General features: G+C 47.5%; 1 protein-coding gene across 7 annotated transcripts in view; it reads right to left on the reverse strand.

Annotated features, from left to right (window-relative positions):
• Positions 1-26,875, reverse strand: part of DGKA (diacylglycerol kinase alpha) — an 86,914-nt gene that overhangs the window by 16,784 nt on the left and 43,255 nt on the right. For all 7 annotated transcript variants that reach the window (XM_081181298.1, XM_081181302.1, XM_081181304.1 and 4 more), the window contains 6 exons: positions 5,666-5,761; positions 4,871-4,947; positions 2,799-2,940; positions 2,222-2,302; positions 1,904-1,953; positions 753-827 (listed from right to left, as the gene is read on the reverse strand). In XM_081181298.1, the coding sequence (XP_081037424.1) occupies positions 753-827; positions 1,904-1,953; positions 2,222-2,302; positions 2,799-2,940; positions 4,871-4,947; positions 5,666-5,761 (521 nt within the window). The remainder of the gene's footprint in view (positions 1-752; positions 828-1,903; positions 1,954-2,221; positions 2,303-2,798; positions 2,941-4,870; positions 4,948-5,665; positions 5,762-26,875) is intronic.

A 26,875-nucleotide genomic window follows, 5' to 3' on the forward strand; every position in this document is an offset into this window, starting at 1 on the left:
CAGGTCGACAATGCACACCATGCCTTGTTCCCCAGCTCATTTTTTATGAGGCACGTCTAGGAGACAAAGCCATTCTTCCCAAAATGTGCATCCAAGAATCCAATGTTATTTGCAGCATATGGCAATTTACATCCACCCCCAGCATCCATCCTCCTTTCTTAAACCCCAAAAGCTTCGTAACTGCAAAGATTATCTGGAGAGAAGGGGGGCGGGGAAACAAGAGCTTGTATTCTTCACCACACTGTCCCCTGCAAAAAAGCAACAACCAGCCAGCAGAAAGGAGAGGTCACTCTATGAGGACACTCCCATCTAGATTTTATATATGAACCCCATTAGCCTGCCCTGGCTCATTTAACCGTCAGAGTCTTCTCTTCCAACTAAATACACACTCTACTCCATAACTGTGCAGTCTGAGCTCCATCCCCTTCCTGGTGCTGTGCTGAAGACAACACCTTATCCAGCTTTCCTGTGTGCTCCATTAACCTCAGATTCTAAGAGGGAGCAAAATTCACAGTGTTTCCCAAACATGGGTCTCCAGTTGTTTTTGGACTACAACTCCCATCATCCCCAGCTAGCAAGACCAGTGGTCAGGGATGATGGGAATTATAGTCCAAAAAAATAGCTGGAGACCCATGTTTGGGAAACACTGCAAGAGCCAGCACCTCCCAGCATAGGTGAGTATGTGTGTGGGTTGTGTGTGATGGAACAGAAATATGCCTAGTGAAAATCAGGTATGGGTATTCTGCACTTACTGGCTTAAGCTCAGTGACGTCCCAGTCCAGATATTCAGCCACACGCATCATCTGTGTGATTATGCGGTCCACCTCCTACATAATAACATAGTTTAAGGCCTGCATTAAAGGTGAAGGAAGGTGCTTACATAAAAAAAGGCACATTAGAAACTGGGGCACATTTAGAAAGATAAGGTCAGGAGTCAAGAAACACCAGTTGATAAGAGGTATCACAGATTGGGAGAAGCCAAAGATAGCATCGTATCTCGGCTTGTTCAAAATAGGATGGCTATCTTTGTTCTAGTAGGAGATGCAGCAAACTTGACTTGCTGATTTTCTTCCTATCATGCAGCTGTTAAAGGCATAGGAGTCCTGCCAGGGGAAAAAGTGGCAACCTTGTACAGCAAATCATAAAAGTGCATATGGCGTGGCTCTGGTCTCTGACATTAGTTGGACTGGGCCAGGAGGGAACATCCACCACAATGCATTGCAAAGAAAATATGGGGAAAAAAGATTTGCTCCCTTTTGCTCCCAAATTTCCTCTTCCAAATATGGCATCCGTGAAATAGCAGAAGCCCAGAAGGGCTGGAATCATGGCCAGGATGGGGCCCCTCTAGGCTGCAAACTTGGCGGTAATGTGGAGGTCTCCCACAGAAAGCAGAAAAGGTGGAATGCTGGAAAACAAACAACCATGCTTCTGTGCCAAGGCAACAAGATACAGGCCTCCTGGGAGCGTGGAGGGAAAAGTCCACATAAGTGCAAACCAGAGATAAGCTATGAGGGGGAAATGAGCACCCACAAATGAGGGAAGGAAGGCAACGTATTTTGGGCACCATCAAAGGCAGGAGTGTGAGAGGCAGAACAACAGGGAACAATGTACCAGGATGTTCTCCTGAGCAAGCCTCACTAAAACGAAGCTTCTGCGAGAGAACTTCCCTGTAGAAGTCTGTCTGGGCTCATGTCAATTAGTGTGTGTGTGGGTGCCACTGAAAAAGCTTGGGTCATCCCAGCTACTAAAAGCACAAATTTTCAAAAGCTTTGTGGGTGGAGATGCGTGTTGCTGGGTGTGTAGCCTGTAATGCCTGAATGGGGAAAAAGAGGAAATGAATGGGGAGAGGATATCCAATGCCAACAGGCCCAAAGTTAGCTCCTGAAGATCTCATGCTACTCACTGAACTGTCGAGCAGGCCATTCCCATCTTTGTCATAGAGCTTGAAGGTGACTGTGGGAGGAGAAATAAGATCAGAACTAGAAGCTTCAAGATCAAAGGGGAAAAAACCTCTGCCATCTCCCTTCTGGTTCAGACACCTTCCATAAAGACCCCATTCCCTTCCAACCCTTCATCAAGCCTTTCCCCCCCTCAAGAACCGCCAGGGACAGATTTTCACCAGTGTTTGTTTACCCCAAACCCACCCACCCCAATATCTGAGGCTAAGAACTGGGGTCCTCAGCTGCCTCATCCTTCTCTTGATCCTTTCTCAGTTACTCACATTCCAGCTTGTCTTCTGGCCTTCCACCTTCCAGCAGAGAGAAGTAACAAGAGACATCATTGACGCAAACAAAGCCACTGGCTGCAAAGCGAGGGGGGGGGAAGGGAGAGAGAGGAAAGGCTTTAGGGGCAAGAGATCTGTCAATAATTCTCCACCCTAGGGGCTGCTAGGTATTACACTGCATTCACATTTATGTACTGTGTTAAAAACAACAACTCTCAAGACATTTTTATTTCAGGCTACATTTCATTCGTTGTCATCACCTACCTGCTGTATATCTCTGTTTATTGTTCTTTTGGGGCTCACTCTAAGGAGTTTAATTTTTTTAAAAAAACAAACAGTTTTCAAGTAAGTGTTATGATTTGTGTATGCCACCTTGAGAGGACATTTGTCCTAAAAGACAGGATATAAATAAATCAGATGCTAAGTCAAACCTCCACCCAAAAAAGATGCTTAGCAGAGTATGTCCCTACTTTTTAAGCATTTTTTCACCACCACCAGAGGTTGTGCAGATCCCACGCACCCCCTGAATAAAAGCAAGACAATATAGCAGCCTTTCTGCTGGAAGTCTCCTTACTTGGTTGCACTCCTGGCTCTGCTGTGGCCTGTCCTGCCGTAGTCTGGAAAGACATGAAGAGATGGCTGCAAAGTTCATCTGAGATCTCCTCTGCTTCCAAGTAGGTTTTCAGGAAGAGCTTGAAGCCCTCGAAGTCTATCGTCTGGCAACGGCATCAGCAGAAGAACAAAGCGACAGAAGAAAAAGAGGAGGAATGTGAGGAAACCCATCCTTTCAGTTGTAATAGAAAATGAACAGAGTACTGATCTGAGCAATGTCAGTGTTATGGTAGTGGTCTTGCATGGTAAGGGAGAATGGAGAACCTCAATTGTTCTGTCCCTGATTTAACGGGAGTGAATAAATAATCTCCTCTAATGGAAAACTGATAGGAACAGTTTTTGTAAAATATGCAGGGACTTAAGACATGTATAATGAACCATGGAAAGAGAAGAAGTCATTAATGCTTTAAGGATGTAAAATGAGTATGTGAAATTGTAAAACAGAAAATTTAATAAACATTATAAAAATAAAATAAAATAATCTCCTCTCCATTCGCTCCACTGCATGGCAGCTATTGGATTAGCAGACACAGGAAGGGGAGAAGTCATCACATAGGCCGAGTAAGAGACAATGGTCAAGCAACAGGTAAGACTTGCGATGCATAGGGCAGGTTCACGATAATCCACAGGGGAGCCTTGGGTTGTTTGATTATAGGAAGGAAGGCAGAAGTAGAGACTCAGCAGATTGTGTAAATGCTGTGGATGGAATGAATCTTGATTTCGGTAAAGCATTTGACAAAGTCCCTTATTATATTTTGGTGAGCAAACTGGTTAAATGTGAGTTAGGTGATAATACTGCCAGGTGGATCCACAACTGTTTGGAAAACCACGCTCATCCATGGTTCCTCACCAAACTGGAGGGATGCCATAAGTGGGATGCAGCAGGAATCCAAGCCTGACACGTTTCAACATTTTTTATCAGTGACACAGTGGAGGGACTCTTTATCAGTTAAGAGAATGATACAAAACTGAAAGGGACAGTTAACATCTCAGAAGATACAAAGAGAAAAACTGGGATGACACAGACAAATTAAACAGGAACAAATGCAAACAGGAAACAAACTAAATGCAAATGTAAATAGGAATGCAAATAGGAAACAAACTACAAGTACAGGGGTGAGGGGTGCCTGGCTCAACAGCAGTACATGCGAAAGAGATCTTGAGATTATAGTCAGACATGAGCTGAACATGAGGCAGCAACATGAGGCAGCTGCAAAATAGGCTAATGCGACTCTGGGCTGCACTGACAGAACTGTTGTTTCCAAGTCACAAGAAGGAATTTGTTTTCATTTTTTGTTTTGCTTGGAGTACTGTGTCCAATTCTTTACTAAGAATGTAGACAAATTGGAGCAAGTTCAGATAAGGGTAGCGAAGGTGGTCAACTGTATGGAGAACAAGTCCTATGAGGAAAGGCTGAAGGAATGAGCTAAGTTTAGTCCAAAGATGCGGGACATCATGATAGCATCATGATAGCACAAGTACCTAAAAGGCTATTGCATTCAAAGTAGCAAATATTTGCTCTCTGCTAATCCAGATGGCAGGATTAGATCTAGTGGTCTTAAATGACAGGAGAGTGAATCTCTATGGAACTTTAGGATCAACCTATCTGTAAGAACAGGTTAAAAATTAGCATCCCTAGCAAGGAGCTCTATCGTCCCACCTCCCGGAAAAAATTGCTTTTGTGTCATGGTGCGAAAAGGACAAAGATTCTCCCGCGTTTGATCTTGCTACGACAGTGGTGATGTATTGCCACACACATATACATCCTATACTCCACAGATAGGTGAATTTTGCACCCCTCCTGTGCCTGTATCCTGGTGGGGGCTGGTTTTGCCAACCTCCAGGTATGCCTCAGCTAGGACATGAGAGGTTCAACGGGATGGCATATTGCTTTGCAAGGTCACCTTGCCTACATGAATTTTGGCGGTAAATTCTTTTATTGGAATGAGTGATTCCTCCCCCCCCCCCGAAAAAAATGTACAAATTTTGCAAGGCAAGAGATGAACGGGTGCAGGGGAAGAAGGGTGTACTCACATCTCCTTGAAGGTGCTCAGACAATTTACCGTCTCCATAAAATTCCTGCAGCACGTCCTGCACCTTCTTGCTGCTGTCTGTAGGGCAAAGAAAACAGATTGAACAGAGGGAAATTATACAGTGTAGGAAACATGATACATGCCGTGCCCAGGGGTTGTAGGACTCTGCCCTACGTTTGAAAGGAATGTGGGTTACCAGTGGGCTGCAGAAAGGCAGCAGTTCTGGCCCAAATATCTCCTGGCTTTCAACACTTGTGAACCCAGGGCATTAGGAATTCTGGCATTCAACTTCCACGTTTGCCCACCACTGTTTGGGGGGTGGGTAGGCCAATAATTTCAATGCGGGGAAAACAGGGATCTAAAACTATCTTGCTCTTTTCAAGCCAAGGTACTCCCACAAGCTGCAAGCCGTCCGCCAGCTAAACTCTCACAGACCATACTGTTTTCTCTGTATTTTTCTGTAGCCGCCAAATCAGGATTTCTGACTCCGACATTCCAAGATGATATTACGGGGACAGCTACAGAGTGAACAGACCTTTCAGTCACACTCAGCCCCCTCCAGATTGGCATAGAGAGACAGTTCCTTCCACCTTCCCCCCTCTCTCCCACCCTGCCACCGCCCTAGCTCCATCAAAGCAAACCCGGATTTTGGCATGTCAATGTCCCACATGACTCCCTGATGCTTTAGGATGGGGAGTCCCTTTCAACCTTTCCTGTTGTCACAGTCCTTCCCCAATAGGTCCCAGCCTGGTGGGGCCAGCCCAGAGAGATAGATGGGAGAAGGGAAAAGACTCACAGTCGATGTACTTCTGCAGCTGGGTGAACTCCTCTGGGCTGAGCGTAGCCCATTCCTTGCTGTCGGACATGCTGCTGTCCTTGCTCCACTTTACGCCTGCAAAGAACAGGGGAGAGTCAAGGAGATCTTGTTAGGCAGAGCGGTAGAGACCGATATTTTGGGCACAGGTCCTCTCTCTCTCTCCTTCTTCTTCTTCCTCTCACACTCTCCTGGCTGATTAGCTGAGCCGGCACATTCTTCTCTGGCACAATTGGTTTCCAGAGCAGCGACTGGGAATTTCGCCACAGCACACCCAGCCACAGAGCAGGCGAGATTCCAGCTGCACAGCCTCTGAGAGAGGGAGGGAGGGAGAAAGGGAGAAGTACCACCGGCAGGTTTAACCCCTAGAGGAGCAGCACAGTCTGTTCCCGGTTCAGTTGGGATCCTGGCTGGAGCAGAGAAGTGGATGAGGAGGGCGGTCTACAGCCCAAGTGCATAAACACCTTGCACATCAGCCCTTTTAAATCCTGACATACTCGCATGATGCAGCCTCTTAAAGGGACAGTCCCCCGTTACCTGAATAAGTAGGGGAGCAGTTGGCGGGGCACTTGCTGCACCTCTTACCCCAGAGCAAGCCCATAGCCACAGACCCACAGGGCGGGGGCACGGGGGGAGGAGGAGGAGGGGAGGAGGACTCCACCAGAGCTGCCCAGAGGCGAGGCAATGGTGGGATGCTGGTGGTAGCAAGACCATCCAAACAAGAAGGCAGAGGGAAAAGGCAGTGTGGAGAGAAACAGTTAGGCAAATTTATACCCTTTTGCCGCAGATGGTGCCAGCCCCATTAATATTTAAAGGAGAAGAGTCACCGTGCCAAGGTTTCGTGCGTTATTGCTGGGAGCTCCACACATTTCACAGGGATGCGATCCTGGCAAGCGAGTGCAAGGGCGGGGGATCTGAAGGGAGCCAGCCAGGCTGGCACACTGCGGAGGCTCACTTCATCAAGGGGAGTTTGGGAAGCTGAAAGCAACACTGGGGAAGTATCAATTAAGGTCCAGCCTTACTGGATCGGAGTAACAATCCATCTAACTCTGCAGCTTGTCGTCGCCAACAGTAGCCTATTTGGGATGCTTCAGGAGAGATGCTCAATAATTATGTTCCAGTTCATCAATCACAGCTTCCAGCAACTTCGTGCTTAAAGAGGACCTGAGCAGAAAGCTACCTTCCCTGATACCTTTAGCCTTCATTAAATATAGTTAGAACCCTCTTTTTTAAAAAAGCCCATTTATGCTGCAGGCCTTCACCAAATCCCATGGCAGTGAGTTCCACAGATCAATAAGTTGTGCAAAAATAAAAACTGAGTTTTAGTGGAGACCCCTGAGATTACTTAAAAGCTTTAATGATGATTTAGCCTTGCCTAAGCTATGTATGATTCTTATGCTTTCCCGTCATTGTAACCCTTCTCAAATCTTTCTTTCATGAGCCAAACAAGCCATTTTGAAGTTCTTTCAGAATCTGCCACACACTTTAGGAGAAGGGTGGCGCAGAACCAAGCAAAAGCTCTCTCTGGGTGTGCATTTATCCAAGTTCATCTAGGTGCGCACATTTAATTAATGTTATATAGTTTTCTGGGTTATTTCTGGATTTTAAATACATGGGCAACTTCTGCTACGTAGTTCAAAGAAAGGGAGAGAGGAGTAGATGGAGCGCCCAGTATATTCTAAAATTGCCCAAGCTGGGTTCACTATGTAACTTAAGCAAATTCATTCAAATGTAGCCAGTTTGTAAACAGCAACAACAAGAAGACACCTTTCATACACACAACACTTTACAAACTGCAAGGGAACAGCACTTAGCCCTAAGGGGCTTTAAATCTATGTATCAACACAAGGGAGACACTGAAGTAGAACAGAAACAGGGAAAGACTAAACAATTATTTCAAGTTACAGGTAGGCAGCCATGATGGTCTGCCGTAGTCAAACCAAAAAAAAATTCCTTCCAGTAGCACCTAGAGACCAACTAAGTTTGTTATTGGTATGAGCTTTTTCAGACCTGAAGAAGTGTGCATGCACACAAAAGCTCATACCAGTAACAAACTTAGTTGGTCTCTAAGGTGCTACTGGAAGGATTTTTTTTATTATTTTGTTTCAATTATTTCAGATATGCATACTTAGGCTTAGTTACAGCAAGGTTTTTGGTGTACAAAATTGTTTTTGCTAATAATAGGTTTTTGCCAAAGGCTTCAGGGGAAAATATATCCCAGTACCAAACTCTAGACTTTCTAGTAGCAATGAGGCTGTGAACCAGGAAATCCCTCGATTCAAATATTGCCTTCTGCTTCTGCACGATTTGATGAGGCTTTTTTCTTTCAGCCTCTGGTCTGCAGTATGAGGATAATAATACTTACCTAACCTACAAGCATAGAGCAGAAAAAGCAATGAATAATTTTAGACTCTGTATATAACTAGAGCAAAGGTGTTCCAGCAACGGGACATTAGTGGTGGAAAAATGTTGTGCCTGGAACAGAAGACTTAACAAAGGAAGGTGCTTTATACCTGATCTAGAGTGAGCACTGCCAGTTGCAATGCAGATATTTATGTTTGCTAACCTGTTGCATCAATACTCCTTCCTATGCCTCAGTTTCCCTCTCTTGCAATCCAAGCCCCTCTCCTTTTCCTTAAACCAAGAGCCAACACTTTCTGCTATCAAGATTTTTTTCCAGTTTCATTCCCGCACTTGGTCCATCTGCTATTTACCACTCCGCAGGCAGGAACCTCCCATGAGAATCATTAATTCATGCTCAGGCAGATCCCTCTGCCTTACTTTGCAATGCTCAAGAGCACTCCACTTTCTCTGCTGGGCATGGAGAGAAAAGCCCTGTACTCAGACCCATTAGTGCTAATAGGGCTAATTGCAATTACCACTGTTAAGGGATTAAGGACAGGAAGGGCCCACTCTGACTCTTAAGAGCCATTTTTAAGGCCCACGCAAATCCCCACTTTCCCTCCTCTCCACCCTTCCCTCTCTGGCTGCATTTCTCAGCCACTGGTTTTCCAGATCTTTCTTTGATCCCCAGGTTTGCTCCTTCACTGCCTCAAACCCCTTCTCTCCTGATGCTAGTTTTCATGATATTCATCAGCAGCACAGGGAGAACAGGACAGGGCCCTGGAACAGACCCTCCAAGTGTCCCTATTCTCCACTATGTCCAGTTGTGACAGACTCTGGGGTTGCAGCGCTCATCTCGCTTTATTGGCCGAGGGAGCTTCCGGGTCATGTGGTACAGCTTCCGGGTCATGTGGCCAGCATGACTAAGCCACTTCTGGCGAACCAGAGCAGCGCACGGAAACGCCGTTTACCTTCCTGCCGGAGCGGTAGCTATTTATCTACTTGCACTTTGACGTGCTTTCAAACTGCTAGGTTGGCAGGAGCAGGGACCGAGCAACGGGAGCTCACCCCGTCATGGGGATTCGAACCACCAACCTTCTGATCGGCAAGTCCTAGGCTCTGTGGTTTAACCCACAGCGCCACCCGCGTCCCTCCACTATTCTTAGGACATCCCTATTTTCACTGGAGAAATGATGGAGGGTATGGTATGCGACTCCCGAGAAATTTGAGGGTATGCTGGAATCACAGGTGAAGAGGGTGGGATGGAGAAGGTCGTTGCTAGCACTTGCAGTTTCTCCCACATACTCAAGTTATTTAAAGACACAAGAACTCCTTCTCTTTCTGTGCCTGCCAACCCTAGCACTGCCATTGTGGTGTAATGGTTAGAGTGTTGGACTATGACCTGGGAGACCAGGGTTCGGATCCCTACTCAGCCATGAAGCTCACTAGGCGACCTGGGGCCAGGCACCATCTCTCAGCCTAACCTACCACACAGGGTTGCTGTGAGGATGAAATGGGTGGGGGGAGAGCCATGAGCTCCTTGGGAGAAAAGGTGGTCTATATATGTAATAAACACACAGAAACAGCCGTTCACAGTCTCTTGCACTTCCCAAATAATGTGGGGCACTGAGGGCAGCTTTTTGACAGCTGAACTTGTCTTGTAGGAAAGAGCACTGAAAGGCATGGAGTATTTGTGTAAAAAAAGGGTTTAGACAGACAGATTCAGCAGCCAGCTCAGAAGAGACCAAATCAGGGCAAAATCTGTGCAGGTCCAAGAAACTGGAAGTGACTTGGGTTGATTTTCCCACCTCATACCTTCTTTCATAGGAGCCAACTACTAGGATCCATAGGGGCTTCGGCCCTCGCAATAAAATTTTTGAGGGAGCTGGAGGCCCGCCTCCAAAGTTGATGGGCATTGCCATTCAAATGGTGTGCGTGCACCGTGTCATGTGATCGATTGTGCAGGGTGGGGCACACCTGGGCCCCTACAATGTTTTATTCCAGCTGGCACCCCTGCCTCCTTTGCAGGGCAAGTTTTTAGGAAATGATACACTTATCACTTGGAGAACTGAAACACACTGTCATCAGTGGAGCTCTTCCTGGAAGCAACAGAGAACACCGTCTCCACCAAGGAGGAGACAGGGGATACCCCTGAGAAGGAGGCTAGTTCACCAACACAGGTGCCAGATATATGGAGAAACGTGACTCAAAGAAGTAGGAGGCCCAGGGTTCGCTCTGATTGTTTAGAAATACACAATCGCTTTGAAGTCCTCTCCCCTAGCATGGAAGATGAAGAACAGACTCCATTTGAGGATCTCTCCCTCATTACAGTCGATCAGGTATCTAAAGACGAGCAGCAAAGTCAGTCCTCAGGGAATGTGCAGGCGACCTTGGAACGGACAGCTCACGGAAGAACCCCGACCAAATCTAAGAGGAGGCGTGTAGTGGTGATAGGGGATTCCCTACTGAGGGGAACAGAAGCAGTGATCTGTGGGCCTGACAAGATGTCTCGGGAGGTGTGCTGTCTCCCCGGGGCTAAGACCCAAGATGTAACTGAACGACTGCAAGGAATCATAAAACCCACTGACAAATACCCCTTCCTCTTGTTTCATGTGGGAACCAATGACACTGCAAGCAATAGCCTCCAGAAGATCAAAAGAGACTACGAGGCTCTGGGCAGGAAATTGAAGCAATTAAATGCACAAATTGTTATCTCATCTGTCCTCCCAGTTGAATGACGTGGCCCAGGGAGAGAGGGAAAAATAGTGGAAGTGAACAGCTGGCTTCGCAAATGGGGTAAACAGGAACGGTTTGGATTCTTAGATCACGGACTGCAGTTTCTTGAAGATGGACTTCTGGCAAGTGATGGGCTGCACCTCACAACGGTTGGGAGGAATGTTTTTGCCAAAAATCTCAGAAACCTCATCAAGAGGGCTTTAAACTGACTAATGTGGGGGAGGGAGACAGTGCTCCTGAAGGTAGGAGTCTATCAATTGATGAAGATGATCATCCAAATGTCATAGACCAAATGGAGCAAACAGCACGCAGACCTAGTGGTGGGAGGAAAAAATCCTTAAATAAGAGACACAGGGGAATGATTAATGGACTTCAATGTCTGTACACAAATGCGCAAAGCATGGGAAATAAACAAGATGAGCTTGAGCTCTTGGTACAGCAAACTAAATATGACATAATAGGCATCACTGAAACCTGGTGGGATAAGTCCCACGATTGGAATGTAATAATGGAAGGATACAATCTATTTCAGAGAAACAGACCAGACAAGAAAGGAGGAGGAGTGGCATTATATGTCAGGGATGTGTATACCTGTGAAGAGATCCAAGATTTAGAACCTCAAAGCCAAAGTGAGAGCATTTGGGTCAAAATTAAGGGAGAGAAGAATAACAGAGACCTCATTGTGGGAGTTTACTATAGATCCCCAAGCAAACGGAGGACATAGATGATGCCTTCCTGGAACAGATGGCCAAGCACGCAAAAGGAAGGGAGATAGTAGTAATGGGGGACTTCAATTACCCGGATATTTGTTGGATGTCAAACTCAGCCAAGAGCATAGATTCCTCACTGGCCTTGCAGACAACTTCATTGTCCAGAAAGTGGGAGAAGCAACAAGAGGAACAGCCATTTTAGATCTGGTCCTAACCAATGTTGATGACCTGGTTAGTGGGGTAGAAGTGGAAGGATCATTAGGCGCGAGTGATCATGCTCTTCTGAAGTTTACTATACAGCGGAAAGGAGCAGCCAAGCATACTAGGACTCAATTTCTTGACTTTAAGAAAGCCGACTTCATAAAACTTAGGGAAGTGCTGGGTGAGATCCCATGGACAGTAATACTAAAAGGAAAGGGAGTTCATGATGGCTGGGAGTTTGTTAAGAGGGAGATAGTAAAAGCACAACGTCAGGCAATACCAATGAGACGGAAACATGGAAGGTGCCTAAAGAAGCCAGGGTGGCTATCTAAAGAACTTTTAACTGAGTTAAGATTAAAAAAGGATGTATACAAAAAATGGAAAAGGGGGGAAACCACCAAAGAGGAATTCAAACAAATAGCCAGCACATGTAGACACAAAGTCAGAAAAGCTAAAGCACAGAATGAACTCAGGCTTGCTAGAGAGGTTAAAAGCAACAAAAAAGGCTTTTATGGGTATGTCCGTAGCAAAAGGAAGAACAAAGAAACAGTGGGGTCACTCAGAGGAGAAGATGGTGAAATGCAAACAGGGGACACAGAAAGGGCTGAACTCCTCAATGCCTTCTTTGCCTCAGTCTTCTCCGATAAAGAAAACAATGCCCGACCTGAAGAATTTGGAGCAAATGATTCAGCAGCAGAAACACAGCCCAGAATAACTAAGGAGATAGTACAAGAATACTTGGCTAGTTTAGATGTATTCAAGTCTCCAGGGCCAGATGAACTGCAAAGAACTGGCAGATGTGATCTCAGAACCACTGGCAGTCATCTTTGAGAATTCCTGGAGAACAGGCGAAGTCCAGGCAGACTGGAGGAGGGCAAATGTTGTCCCTATTTTCGAAAAGGGGAAAAGAGAGGACCCAAATAATTATCGCCCAGTCAGTCTGACATCAATACCAGGGAAGATTCTGGAGCAGATCATTAAGCAAACTGTCTGTGAGCACCTAGAAAGGAATGCTGTGATCACCAATAGTCAGCATGGATTTCTGAAAAATAAGTCATGTCAGACTAACCTGATCTCGTTTTTTGACAGAATTACAAGCCTGGTAGATGAAGGGAACGCAGTGGATGTAGCCTACCTTGATTTCAGCAAGGCATTCGACAAGGTGCCCCATGATATTCTTGTAAAGAAGCTGGTAAAATGCGGACTTGACTATGCTACCACTCAGTGGATTTGTAACTGGCTGACTGACCGAACCCAAAGGGTGCTCATCAATGGTTCCTCTTCATCCTGGAGAAGAGTGACTAGTGGGGTGCCACAGGGTTCTGTCTTGGGCCCGGTCTTATTCAACATCTTTATCAACGACTTGGATGATGGACTCAAGGGCATCCTGATCAAATTTGCAGATGACACTGTCAGGGAACTGCCATCAGAGCATCAGGTGGTGGAGGGACTCAGGCAGGATGAAAGAGACTCAACTGCTGAAGCAGGGACCAGCAGGGGGAGGAGTGGGTCTCTGAGGGAATGCGAGCAGGAGGGAGGGCTCAGGGAGGCTTCCAGCGAGAACAGTGGGGAGGTATCGGAGTCTCCCATAGGGAGACCCATACCTCGCAGGAAACTGTCACGCCGTGAGTCCAGGAGACGCGTTTCCGTTAAGGAACTTCTTTGTTGGAAACGCTTCCGCAGACAGCCACTGTCGGACTCTACTAGTGACTAGAGCAGACATGTCTGAGGAGCTCCGTCACACACGGAGGTTTGTGGGGGCGCACAAACTCTGAGGGAGCACGTTTTCACGCACAAGCAGCTAATCAAACCCTCACAGCAGTCCGACAGTCTTTGTACGCTGCCTGTGCAAGAGAAGGCATCATGAGCGAACCAACCGGAACCGGAGGAGCAGGGGCTGGAGCTGGTCCAAGCTTGGAAGATAGATACCGAGCGTTGGAGGTTCAACTGGCCCTGCAGACGGCGAGGCTGGAGGAGAGAAGGGCTCAGGATGCAGACAAGAAGGGGAGAGCCACTCAATTCCCCAGAAAGGTACCAGGATTGGTGCAGAAATTTGGGGGGGACCCCAAGGACTACCATGCTTTTAGGACAGAGATGCAATATGCCCTTAATGTGCAGTTCGATGAGTTCCCTGATGAGGAATCGCGAGTTGCTTTTGTAATTGGGCATCTTGAGAAAGGGGCTAGAGACTGGGTGCGACCCCTAATGGCAACGCACAATGACATACTAAAGGACACAATGAAGTTCTTTCGTGCAATGGATATCATGTTTTCCAGCGATATTGAGGAAGGGGTGGTGCGCAGACAGCTAATGGCTTGTAAGCAGGGGAGTCGATCTGTCCGTGAATATTGGACTGAGTTTACCATGCTGATTCACAGACTGAGTTGGGATTTATCGGCGGCACCCGTTCAAATGCTATTTGAAGAAGGTCTTTCTTCGGGGGTGAAAGACGAGCTGGCACGGAGCCCCAGGGCGGAGTCTATGGATCAGCTGACCAAATCTGCGCTGACCATAGGAGCGCGGCAGGAGGCAAGAGCCTTGGAGAGGCGGGAAGGGAGAGGGGAACGTTGGAAGGAGTTCCGCATTCCAGACATTCCTGAGCCAGCTTTCCCGCCGGCAGAGCCGATGGAAATCGGAACAGCGCGCGCGCGCGCATTTTCAAAAACCAGCGAGGGAGCTAAGAAGGAGGGAAAGGGCCCCCGGAAATGCTATCTCTGCCAACAGCCAGGCCACTTTGCCAGAGTCTGCCCCCAGAGGAAGGAATGGCAAGGGATGGTGGGAGCTGTTGAGGGGGGAGAAGAAGGGGGAGCGGAGCAGGTAAAAGCCAACGCCTGGTTGCCACAATTGGGGCACTGCAGCCAGGCCAAAGAGCAGTGAAAGTGCCCGTGCCAGAAGCTCCTCGACCTGCTCTAGTGATTGAAGTGTCGCTAGAGCTGCAGAATGGGCACCCCCTAAAAATAAAGGCGCTATTGGACTCAGGCAGCTCCTGCAATTTTATGAGCAAGGAGTTTGCTGCTGAACACCAGATACAGACCATCCCTTTAAGCAACCCCCTGCAGGTGACCACGATTGATGGCAGGGAGTTGTTGGGAGGAGGAGTCCGCTTGCAGACTGTCCCAATGATAATGAGGGTGGCAAGGCACACAGAACTGATAGCGTTTAATGTGGCCACCCTGGGAGGCGCTCCCATTATTTTGGGAATGAGCTGGCTAGCTCTACATGATCCGCTGGTTGGCTGGCATCAAAGAGTGGTGTCCTTTGGTTCAGCACATTGCCTAGAACACTGCAAAGGGGAGAAGGGTTCAGTAGGGGCCCAAGCCACCCTAGCAGGGACTGAAGTAATGGGGAAGGTGAAGGTACCACCACAGTATGCAGATCTCAGCGACGTGTTCAGCGAGAAGGAAGCTGACCAACTACCACCTCATAGACCCTTTGATTGTCAGATCAATTTACTCCCTGGAGCACAGCTTCCCGTGGGCAAGTTGTATGCCATGTCAGACAGGGAAATGCAGGAGTTGCGAGGGTTCATTGACAAGAACCTGAAGAGAGGCTTCATCAGAGAGTCCAAAGCAGCAGGGGGGAGCCCAGTATTCTTTGTGGACAAAAAAAATGCGGACAAGCCGAGACTTGTATGTGATTTTAGGCGGCTGAATGCAGTGACTGAACCGGTGGCGTTCCCTATGCCCAGAATTGATGATATTTTGACCATGGTGAGGAAGGGAAAGATTTTCACAAAGCTGGATCTAAGGGGGGCGTACAACCTGATACGCATAAGGAAAGGGGATGAATGGAAAACCACCATGTTTACCCCTTTGGGGGCGTTTGAATACCTCGTTATGCCATTTGGATTACAAGCAGGCTCCGCGTGTTTTCAATCTTTTATGAACCACGTGCTGGGCCCTTTGCTCTACAAGAATTGCGTTGCCTTTCTAGATGATGTGTTGGTGTATTCTGAGAATGAGGAGCAACATGTGAGAGACGTCAGAGAAGTGTTGAGCAGACTGCAAGCCAACAGGCTGTGGGTCAAACTGGAGAAGTGTCGGTTCCATACCAAGGAGGTGGAATTCCTGGGGTACCGCCTGTCAGACAAGGGATTGGCCATGGATCCCGGCAAGGTACAGGCAGTGCTGGAATGGAAAACACCCAAAACCAAGAAGGATGTGCAGAGGTTCCTAGGGTTTGGAAACTTTTATCGTAAGTTCATCCGCAACTTCGCCCATCTGACGGCGCCCATCACTGACTGTCTCAGCAGTAAGAAGAAGTTTGTATGGACGGCGGAGGCGGGGCGAGCGTTTGAGGAACTGAAAAGGGCCTTCGCCTCTGAAGAACAACTTCTGCATGTGGATTTACGAAAGAAGCTAAGGGTTGAAACAGACGCATCTGACAGAGCCATAGGGGCGGTGCTTCTTCTGCAGCCGGGGAAGGAGGAGTCGGAGTGGCGTCCGTGTGCCTTCTTCTCGCGGAAGCTGAACAAATCCGAGAGGAACTACACGGTGTACGACCGAGAACTGCTTGCTATTCATGAGGCGTTCCGGAGATGGAGGCATCTGCTAGTTGGTGCACAACATAAAGTGCAAGTGTGCACGGACCATAAAAATCTAGAGTACTGGAGAACGGCGCGAGTGCTCAACCAAAGGCAGTTGAGATGGGCCCAAGAGTTCTCCAAATTTAACTTTGAGATTTGTTATGTGCCAGGCCCAGAGAATGTTAGGGCGGACGCTCTCTCACGCAAGCCTGAATATTTGGAGGGGGAGGGAGCACCCGAAGAAACCCATATCATTCCAGAGGACCGCTGGGTGTGTGGGGCGACTTTGGTGGGGCAAAGGGAATTGGTAGAGGGTACGGTGCAGGATGCATACGCCCAGGGGAAACTCAGGGATCTCAGAGGGGAGGAAGACAAACCCGGTGGTTTTGAGGAGAGAAATGGGGCATTGTATTATAAGGGAGCGTTATATATACCGGAAGGGGAATTGAGGGAGAAAGTACTCAAGCAGCTGCACGATAGCCCCACAGCAGGGCACTTTGGGCAACACAAAACCATGTGGCTGGTTACCAGGGAATTTTGGTGGCCCAAGGTCAGGGAAGATGTGCGGGAGTATGTGAGAGGGTGTGAACAATGCCAAAGAGCCAAGGGGGAGAGGCAGGCGCCGGCTGGTTTATTAGAACCACTGCCCACACCTGAGAGACCGTGGGAAGCAGTGGCAATAGATTTCATGACTGATCTGCCAAGGTCTAGAGGGAAAACAGCCATCATGGTTGTAGTAGACCTGTTAACTAAAATGGCCCACTTCATAGCCTGCTCACATGCGGTTACAGCAGAAGAAACCGCCAAATTGTTTGTAGAGAATGTGTTTAGGTTGCATGGCGCCCCCTTGAGGGTGGTTTCAGACCGAGGGAAACAATTTACTTCCAGGTTCTGGAGGAAGCTCATGAGCTTACTGCATGTAGAGGTTAATTTCTCGACGGCCCGTCATCCTGAAACCAACGGGCAGGCGGAAAGAGCAAATGGGGTTCTCCAACAATATTTGAGGTGTTATGTTAATGACAGAGAGAATGATTGGGTGGAGAAGCTGGCGTTGGCAGAATTTGCCTACAACAATGCAGAGAACGTGTCCACGGGGATGAGCCCCTTTTTGGCTAATCACGGGTGCCATCCCAGAGCCTTCCCAGGGGGGGAGGGGGAGAACTGGAGCGTTCCAGCTGCAGAACAGTTCGTGGAAGAAATGGAAGCGATCCATCGCCAGCTCCAACTCAACTTAAACAGGGCTAAGGAGGAATATAAGAGGCAAGCAGACAAAAACAGAAGGGAAGGTGAAAGCATCAGGGTGGGGGACCAGGTGTGGCTGTCAACCCAAGGGTTGCCATTCAAAGGAGGTTGTAAGAAATTAAGACCCAAAAGGCTGGGTCCGTTTGAAGTCATACAGCAGGTCAATCCAGTGGCTTTCAGGCTCCGGTTACCGAACCACATGAAGCTGCACCCAGTTTTTCACAGGTCGTTGCTGTCACCGTATAGAGGAGACAGTGAGGGGAGGGTCACTAGGGGACCAGCAATGGAGGAGAAGGAACACAGCTACCATGTAGCGGAGATCCTCGATTCCAGGTGGAAGGGAGATCAAGTAGAGTATTTGGTAATGTGGGAAGGGGAACCGGAGTCGGAAAACACCTGGGTTAGGGCAGAGGATGTCAATGACGAGGTTTTAATAGAGACTTTTCATCAGAGGTTCCCACGTAAACCTCAGCCTGTAGCGAGGTTCCGAAGGGAATACTTTGCCACCACCGACGAGGAAGAGGAGTTGGAGGGGTTCCCAGATTCTGAAGAGGAGGAGGATTCAGCTGGCCAGGACGACGATCGATGGAGAGAATTGTTCGAGACGTCAGAAGATGAGGAAGATTCGTTTCGGGGTTTTAGCCCTTCACCTCCCAGGGGGGAGGAATTGGGAGGGGGTGAGGGGGGCCCTGGAGGGGAGGTGGATGTCAGGGAACTGCCATCAGAGCATCAGGTGGTGGAGGGACTCAGGCAGGATGAAAGAGACTCAACTGCTGAAGCAGGGACCAGCAGGGGGAGGAGTGGGTCTCTGAGGGAATGCGAGCAGGAGGGAGGGCTCAGGGAGGCTTCCAGCGAGAACAGTGGGGAGGTATCGGAGTCTCCCATAGGGAGACCCATACCTCGCAGGAAACTGTCACTCCGTGAGTCCAGGAGACGCGTTTCCGTTAAGGAACTTCTTTGTTGGAAACGCTTCCGCAGACAGCCACTGTCGGACTCTACTAGTGACTAGAGCAGACATGTCTGAGGAGCTCCGTCACACACGGAGGTTTGTGGGGGCGCACAAACTCTGAGGGAGCACGTTTTCACGCACAAGCAGCTAATCAAACCCTCACAGACACCAAACTGGGAGGGGTGGCTAACACCCCAGAGGACAGGATCACACTTCAAAACGACCTTAACAGATTAGAGAACTGGGCCAAAACAAACAAGATGAACTTTAACAGGGAGAAATGTAAAGTATTGCACTTGGGCAAAAAAAATGAGAGGCACAAATACAAGATAGGTGACACCTGGCTTGAGAGCAGTACATGTGAAAAGGATCTAGGAGTCTTGGTTGACCACAAACTTGACATGAGCCAACAGTGTGACGGGGCAGCTAAAAAAGCCAATGCAATTCTGGGCTGCATCAATAGGAGTATAGCATCTAGCTCAAGGGAAGTAATAGTGCCACTGTATTCTGCTCTGGTCAGACCTCACCTGGAGTACTGTGTCCAGTTCTGGGCACCACAGTTCAAGAAGGACACTGACAAACTGGAACGTGTCCAGAGGAGGGCAACCAAAATGGTCAAAGACCTGGAAACGATGCCTTATGAGGAACGGCTAAGGGAGCTGGGCATGTTTAGCCTGGAGAAGAGGAGGTTAAGGGGTGATATGATAGCCATGTTCAAATATATAAAAGGATGTCATATAGAGGAGGGAGAAAGGTTGTTTTCTGCTGCTCCAGAGAAGCGGACACGGAGCAATGGATCCAAACTACAAGAAAGAAGATTCCACCTAAACATTAGGAAGAACTTCCTGACAGTAAGAGCTGTTCGACAGTGGAATTTGCTGCCAAGGAGTGTGGTGGAGTCTCCTTCTTTGGAGGTCTTTAAGCAGAGGCTTGACAACCATATGTCAGGAGTGCTCTGATGGTGTTTCCTGCTTGGCAGGGGGTTGGACTCGATGGCCCTTGTGGTCTATTCCAACTCTATGATTCTATGATCATGCCTTGCTTCAAGAAATGACTGCTAAAGCCATGTGAACAGATAGTCCTTTTTGCAGGACAGAGTGATGGCAGATGAACTTTTTCCAGCTAAAGCACTGGGCAAAAAGTAGGCAGAGCAACAAATATAGATGTCTACCTTAGTACTGGAGGTTAGTTTCTCCACACTCACCTCTCTATCCCCCATCCGGGTAAGCAAAAGGCATTATCAGAGAGAAAGGACACATTCTGGTCAGGCGAAAGCACTTAGGATATGTGCAGCTCGCCAGAGAGGGGTGTGGCCTGGGGAGAATTCTGAGGGCCAGATAGAAAGTCCTGGAGGGAAGCATTGGGTCCTAGGTTCCTCATCTTTGCTACATGAGGGCACCAGGAGCAACTTCCCCCATTACTTGTGGCATGGCATTGCCAACTTCGAGGTGAGTGGGCCAAAAATCTCAGTCCAAAGGAAGCAACTAGTTCCCTCTAGTGCCAAAGAATAGAAGGTGATGCGACTTGACTAGACATGGGTCTAAGAAAAATGAACTTTCTAACATCCTCCCCTTTCAAGGGTTATATAGGGGAACTGTATATGGCGGATATGCACCTCAAATTTCTCATGTCAAATACCAGTAATGGAGATCAGGGTCTCAAAGGTGCCATGCCCCTGCTGGAGGAATTCTCTTTGGGGGCTCCCCAGAGTAAAATACTCTGTGAGAAGGGACTGCAAGGGAGACTAGGAGGGTCCTGGGTCCTCAGGGGAAATGGTGATCTAACCTTCTTCCCGTGGCAAAGGTAGCCCTCTCTTGGAATCAGGCAGATGCCAAGCTGCCGTTGAGCCCTAAGGGGGCAGGCTCAGTTGACCGCCAAATGCCAAAGTGCCCATCTGAGGAACAAAGGCTCTTTGAGAGTGAATAAACACTGGTGAGTAAGCCACTCCTCAAGAGTAGACCAAACCTGCAAGCAATGTGAAGGTTCGAGTTTAAAAGCCTTCTGTTCCAGGCACATCTTTGCCCCAGTAACATATGGTTGCACGAACAACATCTCTGTACCAGAATGGAGCAAGCTTGTGTTTTCATCCGCTCTGGAGGGTGGGACCCAAACCAATGGTTTTGAAAGGAGATCAGGAAGAACTCTCTGGCAGACTCCCACGAGAGGTGACGGACTCTCCTTCCTTGGAGGTTTTTAAAAAGAAGTTAGATGGCCATCTGTCACGTATGATCTAGCTGAGATTCCTGCATTGCAGGAGGTTGAACAAGATGACCCTCAGGGTCTCTTCCAATTCTACAATTCTAGGATTCCCTGACTTGTGCCGCCCTGCCACCTAGTTTAGTCACTGGACCTTTCCTCTAATGTTGCCCCTCTGTTGAGACTCTGGACTGCCCCAGCCATTTAGACTGCTGTGAGACACCAATTCCGGGACTGCCCTTGTTAAGCCACAGCTGCCCTGCCTTGTGCAGGGCGGAAGGCCTTGAAAGACAGTTCTGCTTTAAAAAGTGCTCTGGGTTTTTTATGGGTCTGGGATGGCTGTGTGTGTTTTTTGCCACATCCTAGGTAGTTTATCCTGGAGGCACTTGCAACAGCAACACCGACATATACCAAGAGCTACTGTAACAGCTTTGGGCACACTTTGAAAGACTGATTTAGACTAGGAGGAGAGAGGGATGAGCAAAGATGACTTGGGGAGACAGGCCCACAAGCTCCTTATTCCCGCCCAGCCTGTTGCTTCTTCCCAGCTCTTAACTGTTCCTGTGTGTCCTACAGCTTTCTGCCAATTCTCTCCCGTCTCTGACAAAAAAGGAAATAAAGCAGAACATAAAACGGAAAAATTCAAACCATAAAATTATACAACTGTGTACGTAAGGTCTGCCAGCTAAATAAAACATGTGAATATAGGCATGGCTTTGCCATTCAAATACTGAGGATTTGTGGTTGCAGAATTAATGGATGGTTTAGTCAGGAATTTTGTATTTTCTGAGGAGGGCGAGGACGGGGACGCTACACTACTAGACAGCATAAAGCTGGCCAAAGTCAGTGCTTGTGGGAGACACAAGAGGTTGGCCTGCTCTGCCTACACGTCCCCTCCTCGCGAGGTGACACTCTGGCCTTCCCTACTGCAACCTGCTTGTCAGGACCTAAATAAAACAATAAATTTCACGTGGGCTATGACAAAAAGGAAACGTTTCCGCGGCAACCACAACAACATCTGCCAAGGTTATTGTAGCCGCTGAATAACAGCAGTTTGGCTGCTGGAAACGAACATGGTTCCCGCTGCTAAAACAATACTGCCATACACAGGATGCCCCAAGTGCATTCTGGGAGGAGAGTTAGTCAGCTGGAGCCTCAGCCAGAATTTCATACTTTTTAAGGTCAGGAGGATCCACTGAGATAATAAGCTTGGAAATCTGTCTCTTTAAGGAAGGCCCCAGAATCTCCTTCAGTCTCCGCAAGTGCTAAGCTATGAAGCCACTCCAACAGCCAATAAATAATCCCACGAACACTCCATGTTCCCAGTGTGATGCTCTCTTCCGTGCAGCCAGCAAATCAGCCCAGCCCAGGAATGAATGATTATTTCATGCATGCACAGAGACGAGCTAGGAAGAAGGCGCGGGAGTTCTGGAGCTGCAGCGGGTGAAGGAAAAAGCACCTAGCCTTGAGAACTCGCAGTGCTGTAAGCAGAGTTTGAAAGGACCTCCTCTGAAGCTATGATTGTATGACTGTAGGGATTGACTAGGATTATATAGGGGAAAGCAGTCTGCCAAGCATCCTGGAGCCAAGTTGTTCAGAATTTTCTATATGTCCGTGTAATGGGAATTGGGGTTGCTTGTGCGTAAACTGCAAACTGTTCCAAGCTGGTCGTATAGCTAAACCTTTCCCTGGGTTGACAGCCCTTACAACGCGACTGTCTTAGTCACTGGCAGAATCCGTGAGTGGGCGTCTCCTAAACTTCCTCCAACATAGAAATTCTTTGACGCCAAGTCTCCTCCTAGATTCTCTGCGCGGAAGCCTTCTGCGCAGCGTGGGCGTGCCAAGCGGAGGTCCTGTGCTCTCTCCGCTGATTTCACTGGAAGAGTCTCGGAGCCTCCCCTTCGCAGTACTCTCAGCCTCCCCTTTCTCCCTGGTGTCCCCTGGATTTCCTTCCCCAGCGGAAGCTCTCTCTCTCTCCTTGCTAGTTCCCTCCCCTGCACCATTGGAGCGTCTTACCTCTCCTCTTGTCTCTGATGGCAGTTCCCTGACAGTCCGCAACAACACTTTTGAGTGTTGTCCGGTAGCCACTAGGCAGCCAGTGCAGTTCCTTCAGCACAAGTGAAGTATGTACATACCTGGGTGCCCCATTTAGCACCACAGCTGCTGGATCCTGCACTTAGCTGTAGTTTCTGTGCTGGCTGCTAGGACAGCCAAAGATATAGCACATTACAGAAACCTAAGCGTGCGGATACCAACGCATGACCAGCAGTGGCCAAGCTACTCTATCCAGGAAAGACCACAGCTTTAATACCAAGCAAACCTGGTCATAGGTGCTCTTTGCCACAGAGGTCACTTGGTGTTTTTAGTGACAGAGATGGTTCCAGGAGAACTCCCCAAATGCACATCTGACCCATCAAAGGGAGTGCAACTTCATCCAGAACAGCCAAACAACCCAATATGGCTTGTGAAGCTGTACCCAGCAAAGCAGTGAAGGATCCTTTCCATCTCTGGCACGTCTTTTAGTGAAGCAAGTTCAAATTATAGATTTGCTTTTCCAGTTCTATTGTAGTCAACAGGCCTCTCCCTTGCTATGCAGTTTTTTTCTTAAGAGTTTGTGTGAAGTCTGAATTTTGAAAATGAACACTCAGCATTTGCTACTTTTTAATTTTAAGTAAGTAAGTAATTTATCTGTCAAGGCTGTAAATCATAACTTGCTACTTGGAATAATGACAAACTCAATATACTTTTTTCCCCCCTGCTGCTGTTAGGTTTTTCTCTCCCTCCTTTTTCCTGTGGAGGCAGTTTTAGTTCCAGCTGCACACTCCTGTAAATTAAAAGATAAATTTATCCTCACTGTACTACCACATAGTTTTTAACCCCCTTTTCCATTTTGCAATTAAACTGCCCTTCTCCATTATGAAACTTAACTGGACAGCAGATCAAAGCCTAAAGATGTATTTGGAACCTTTCAGGTGATCATGGCAGTAGGTGGATGCTGGTTCAAGCTGCTTCAGCTGAAGTTACATTGCTGTTTTTAAAACCCTTCCAACTTCCTCTGCTTCCTACATCCAGCTTTGGCTAGCAAGGGTGCTCCCTGAACCAAGGTGTTTTAAAACTACAAGGCCCACTAGCTTATCTGATATTAAGCACAGAAATCTGGCATTTTCTCAATAGATATGCAAGTCCACATTAGAGAAAAATGGGTGGGGGGGATTACTTTGGGTTCAAAAGCTTTCAACTTATAAGCAACTATAGCTTATGCAATAAAAGATAATCAAGCATTATTGTGGTTCCTGAGTTCTCATTCATACCAAGGAGTTTTCATAAGACATGCCCCTAGTTGATTATATTTCCATCATATATTGCTACTTTCCCCTTCATTCTATGGAATCAACTCAGCAGCAGTGGCGTAGCGTGGGGGGTGCAGGGGGGGCCGGCCGCACCGGGTGCAACATCTGGGGGTTAGGGTTAGGGGGCGCAAATCCATGGGTTAGGGGGCGCAAATCCATGGGTTAGGGGGCACAAATTACTTGCCTTGCCCCGGGTGCTGACAACCCATGCTACGCCACTGCTCAGCAGCAACCACGTTAGTGCATTCCATCTCTCAGAGACATGGATATCATTGTTCAGATGGACTCAACCCCCAAATGCAATTTACACAGAATGCATAATGGTCAGTAATTTTAAAATGACTCAAATTAAGTATCCTGGATTTTGCAATATGGATCTGTGAAATCAGATTCCCAGCTACTTAAGTCCTAGATCTCAGCTCCCTTAATGGCCACACTAAACAGCATAGGGGGTTGGAGCAGATGTGTAAGAGAGAACATGGGCCAATGGTTTAAAAAAAGAAGTACAGAGGGGGGTGGAAGGTCCTACAAATAAGGATATTGGTTTTTATAATGCTATGAACATTTGAGCCTGTAGGTATAATCCTACCAACTCAAATATCCGGTGGTCTAGGTCTGCCTGCTCTTGCTATTCCTCCACTATTTCAGAATGGGAGGCAATGATGAGTGGACACATTGAAATGATTCACTAGGCAAGGACACCCACCCACACCCAGCTCAACTGTGCAAGACTTGAAAAAACCTTGCCCGACAACGTGGCTTTGCCAATAGCCGGAGAGACATGTGCTGACAAGCGCAACAGAGACAAAAAGAGACTTGTTCTGCTGCACAGCCCTAAATGCTGAAAAGAGGCTGTTCCTCAGACAAAGTGAAACAGAGCAGCAAGAAAGATGGAGCAGTGTTTCCCAAAATTTCTTCCTTGATGGACCACTTGACAATTGCTAAGAGCCCTAAAGGGCCACTTAATGATTTCACTACCTATTGTAGCAATTGTAATGTGCTGTGCTAGATGCTGTGCTAGATTCCATCTCAAACTGTAATACAATCCCATAGAAGGGGGGGAAAAGGTGAAAATGAAATGAAAAATACATATGGCTATTTCATGTAATACATGTATCACTTCCCATCTTCAGCCAAAAATCAACATGCCACCTGAATGAAGCTCACAGACAACTAGTGATTCATGGACCACAGTTTGGAAACCCCTGAGATGTGGGGAAGAAGCAAGACTTTCCTTTAGCACTACCGACCGATGCAGAAACCAGAGCAAAGAAAAGTGGTCCCAAAGAGCCTTGCTGCACAGGACCAGCATCTGATCAAATGTGCACAGAGGTCTGAGCAGCAGGGTTGAGGAGGAGAACTGACTCATCTCTGGAGCCAGCCCAGGAGCTTGGAGTTACCAAATCCAGCTAACTAGATCAACATCCTGTGCTAATTTTAGCTTTATGGCAGATGCCCTTGGCTCCAGGGGCCAGGCGTACACAATGCAAACCAGATGCTGGAGGGAGAGGAGCCAGAGATCACTGTCCCAGCTCTCCCCCACCAATGACCTCAAATTGCTGGGGAGGGAACCCCTGGATATACCTAGTTTCCAGCTCTGGACAATCTCAACTAGAAAGTCATAGCATGCTGTCTGTTCAAAGGGCAATGGATGTTAACTGATGATGATGATAGCTAAGAGAGGTGAGATGACTCTTTCCGGGGAATATGCCTCACACAGCACCAAATGGAGGCAGTCGTACCACAGCCCTGCCAAGACACAGTGAGCCATGGACCACCAACACAACCTTGTCTGCCAAAAATAAGACCAAGAATGCACTACTAGTCAGTCTGTAAGCTGGGTGGAGTTGGGAACTATGTTTAAAATTATATGGCTGAAGGGAGTGACAACAGCATACTTTTTACATCTCTAGAGGCTAGAGCAAAAGAAAACACTTCTCTGACTCAAGACCACCGCATATGCAATATACATATTAGGTACTTTATGGAACAGGGGCATCTAGAACACACTGAAAACATTATCATATATGGCACAAACAACCAGCACCCGTAATAAACTACAGTTCCCAAATCCCCATTGAAATCTGGTTAAATAATATTTGGGACGTGGCTATCGGAATGCTTTACTCGGCATAGGAGGGTAATTAAAGGGACTGAAAGGACAGACACTTTTGGTGAGATTTGGCTTCCTTTCTTTTCCTTTATAAATGAGACAGAAGATACTTTTATTATATCCCAACACAAGAAATACTATGGAGAGGATACGCGATAATGCATAAATAAACATACAGTTGTACCTTGGATCTCAAACAACTTGCAAGACGAACGTTTTGGGTCCCGAACGCCGCAAACCCAGAAGTGATTGTTCCGATTTGCAAACGTTCTTTGGAACCCGAATGTCCGTCGTGACTTCCATGGCTTCCGATTGGCTGCAATCGTGAAGCCACGCCTTGGTTTCCGAACTGTTTTGGAAGTCAAACAGACTTCCGGAACAGATTCTGTTTGACTTCCAAGGTACCACTGTATTCCTTGTGTACTGCATAGGAAACTTAATAAGAATGTACCTACCACTGGACAAGTTACTGTACTTGTTGTTCTTACATTAACATGAAAAACAATTAAAATTATGGGAGGGGGATTACAGTTCCCAGGATTCCATGACTGTTTAAAGTGGTATGAGTACTGCTTTAAATGTATAAAGCAGATAGGGCTTGGGGTTCTCCTAGGCTCTTATATAACACTTTTTTCCACCAGCAGCTAAGGGCTCATCCACACTTAGCTTTTGCCCTGTACTTTCTAGGCACACATCCATGCTTTTAAGCACCATGCCCCATCACTTTCCCCAAGAAAACCCACTCCTTAATGCAGAATCAGAACTAATTGCAAATCAAGTTTTCTGCATATGCCATTTACTCTGATTCAGAGGTAAAGAGCAAGTTT

This window comes from Podarcis bocagei (genome assembly GCF_964188305.1).
Source record: "Podarcis bocagei genome assembly, chromosome: 2".
NCBI lineage: Eukaryota > Metazoa > Chordata > Lepidosauria > Squamata > Lacertidae > Podarcis > Podarcis bocagei.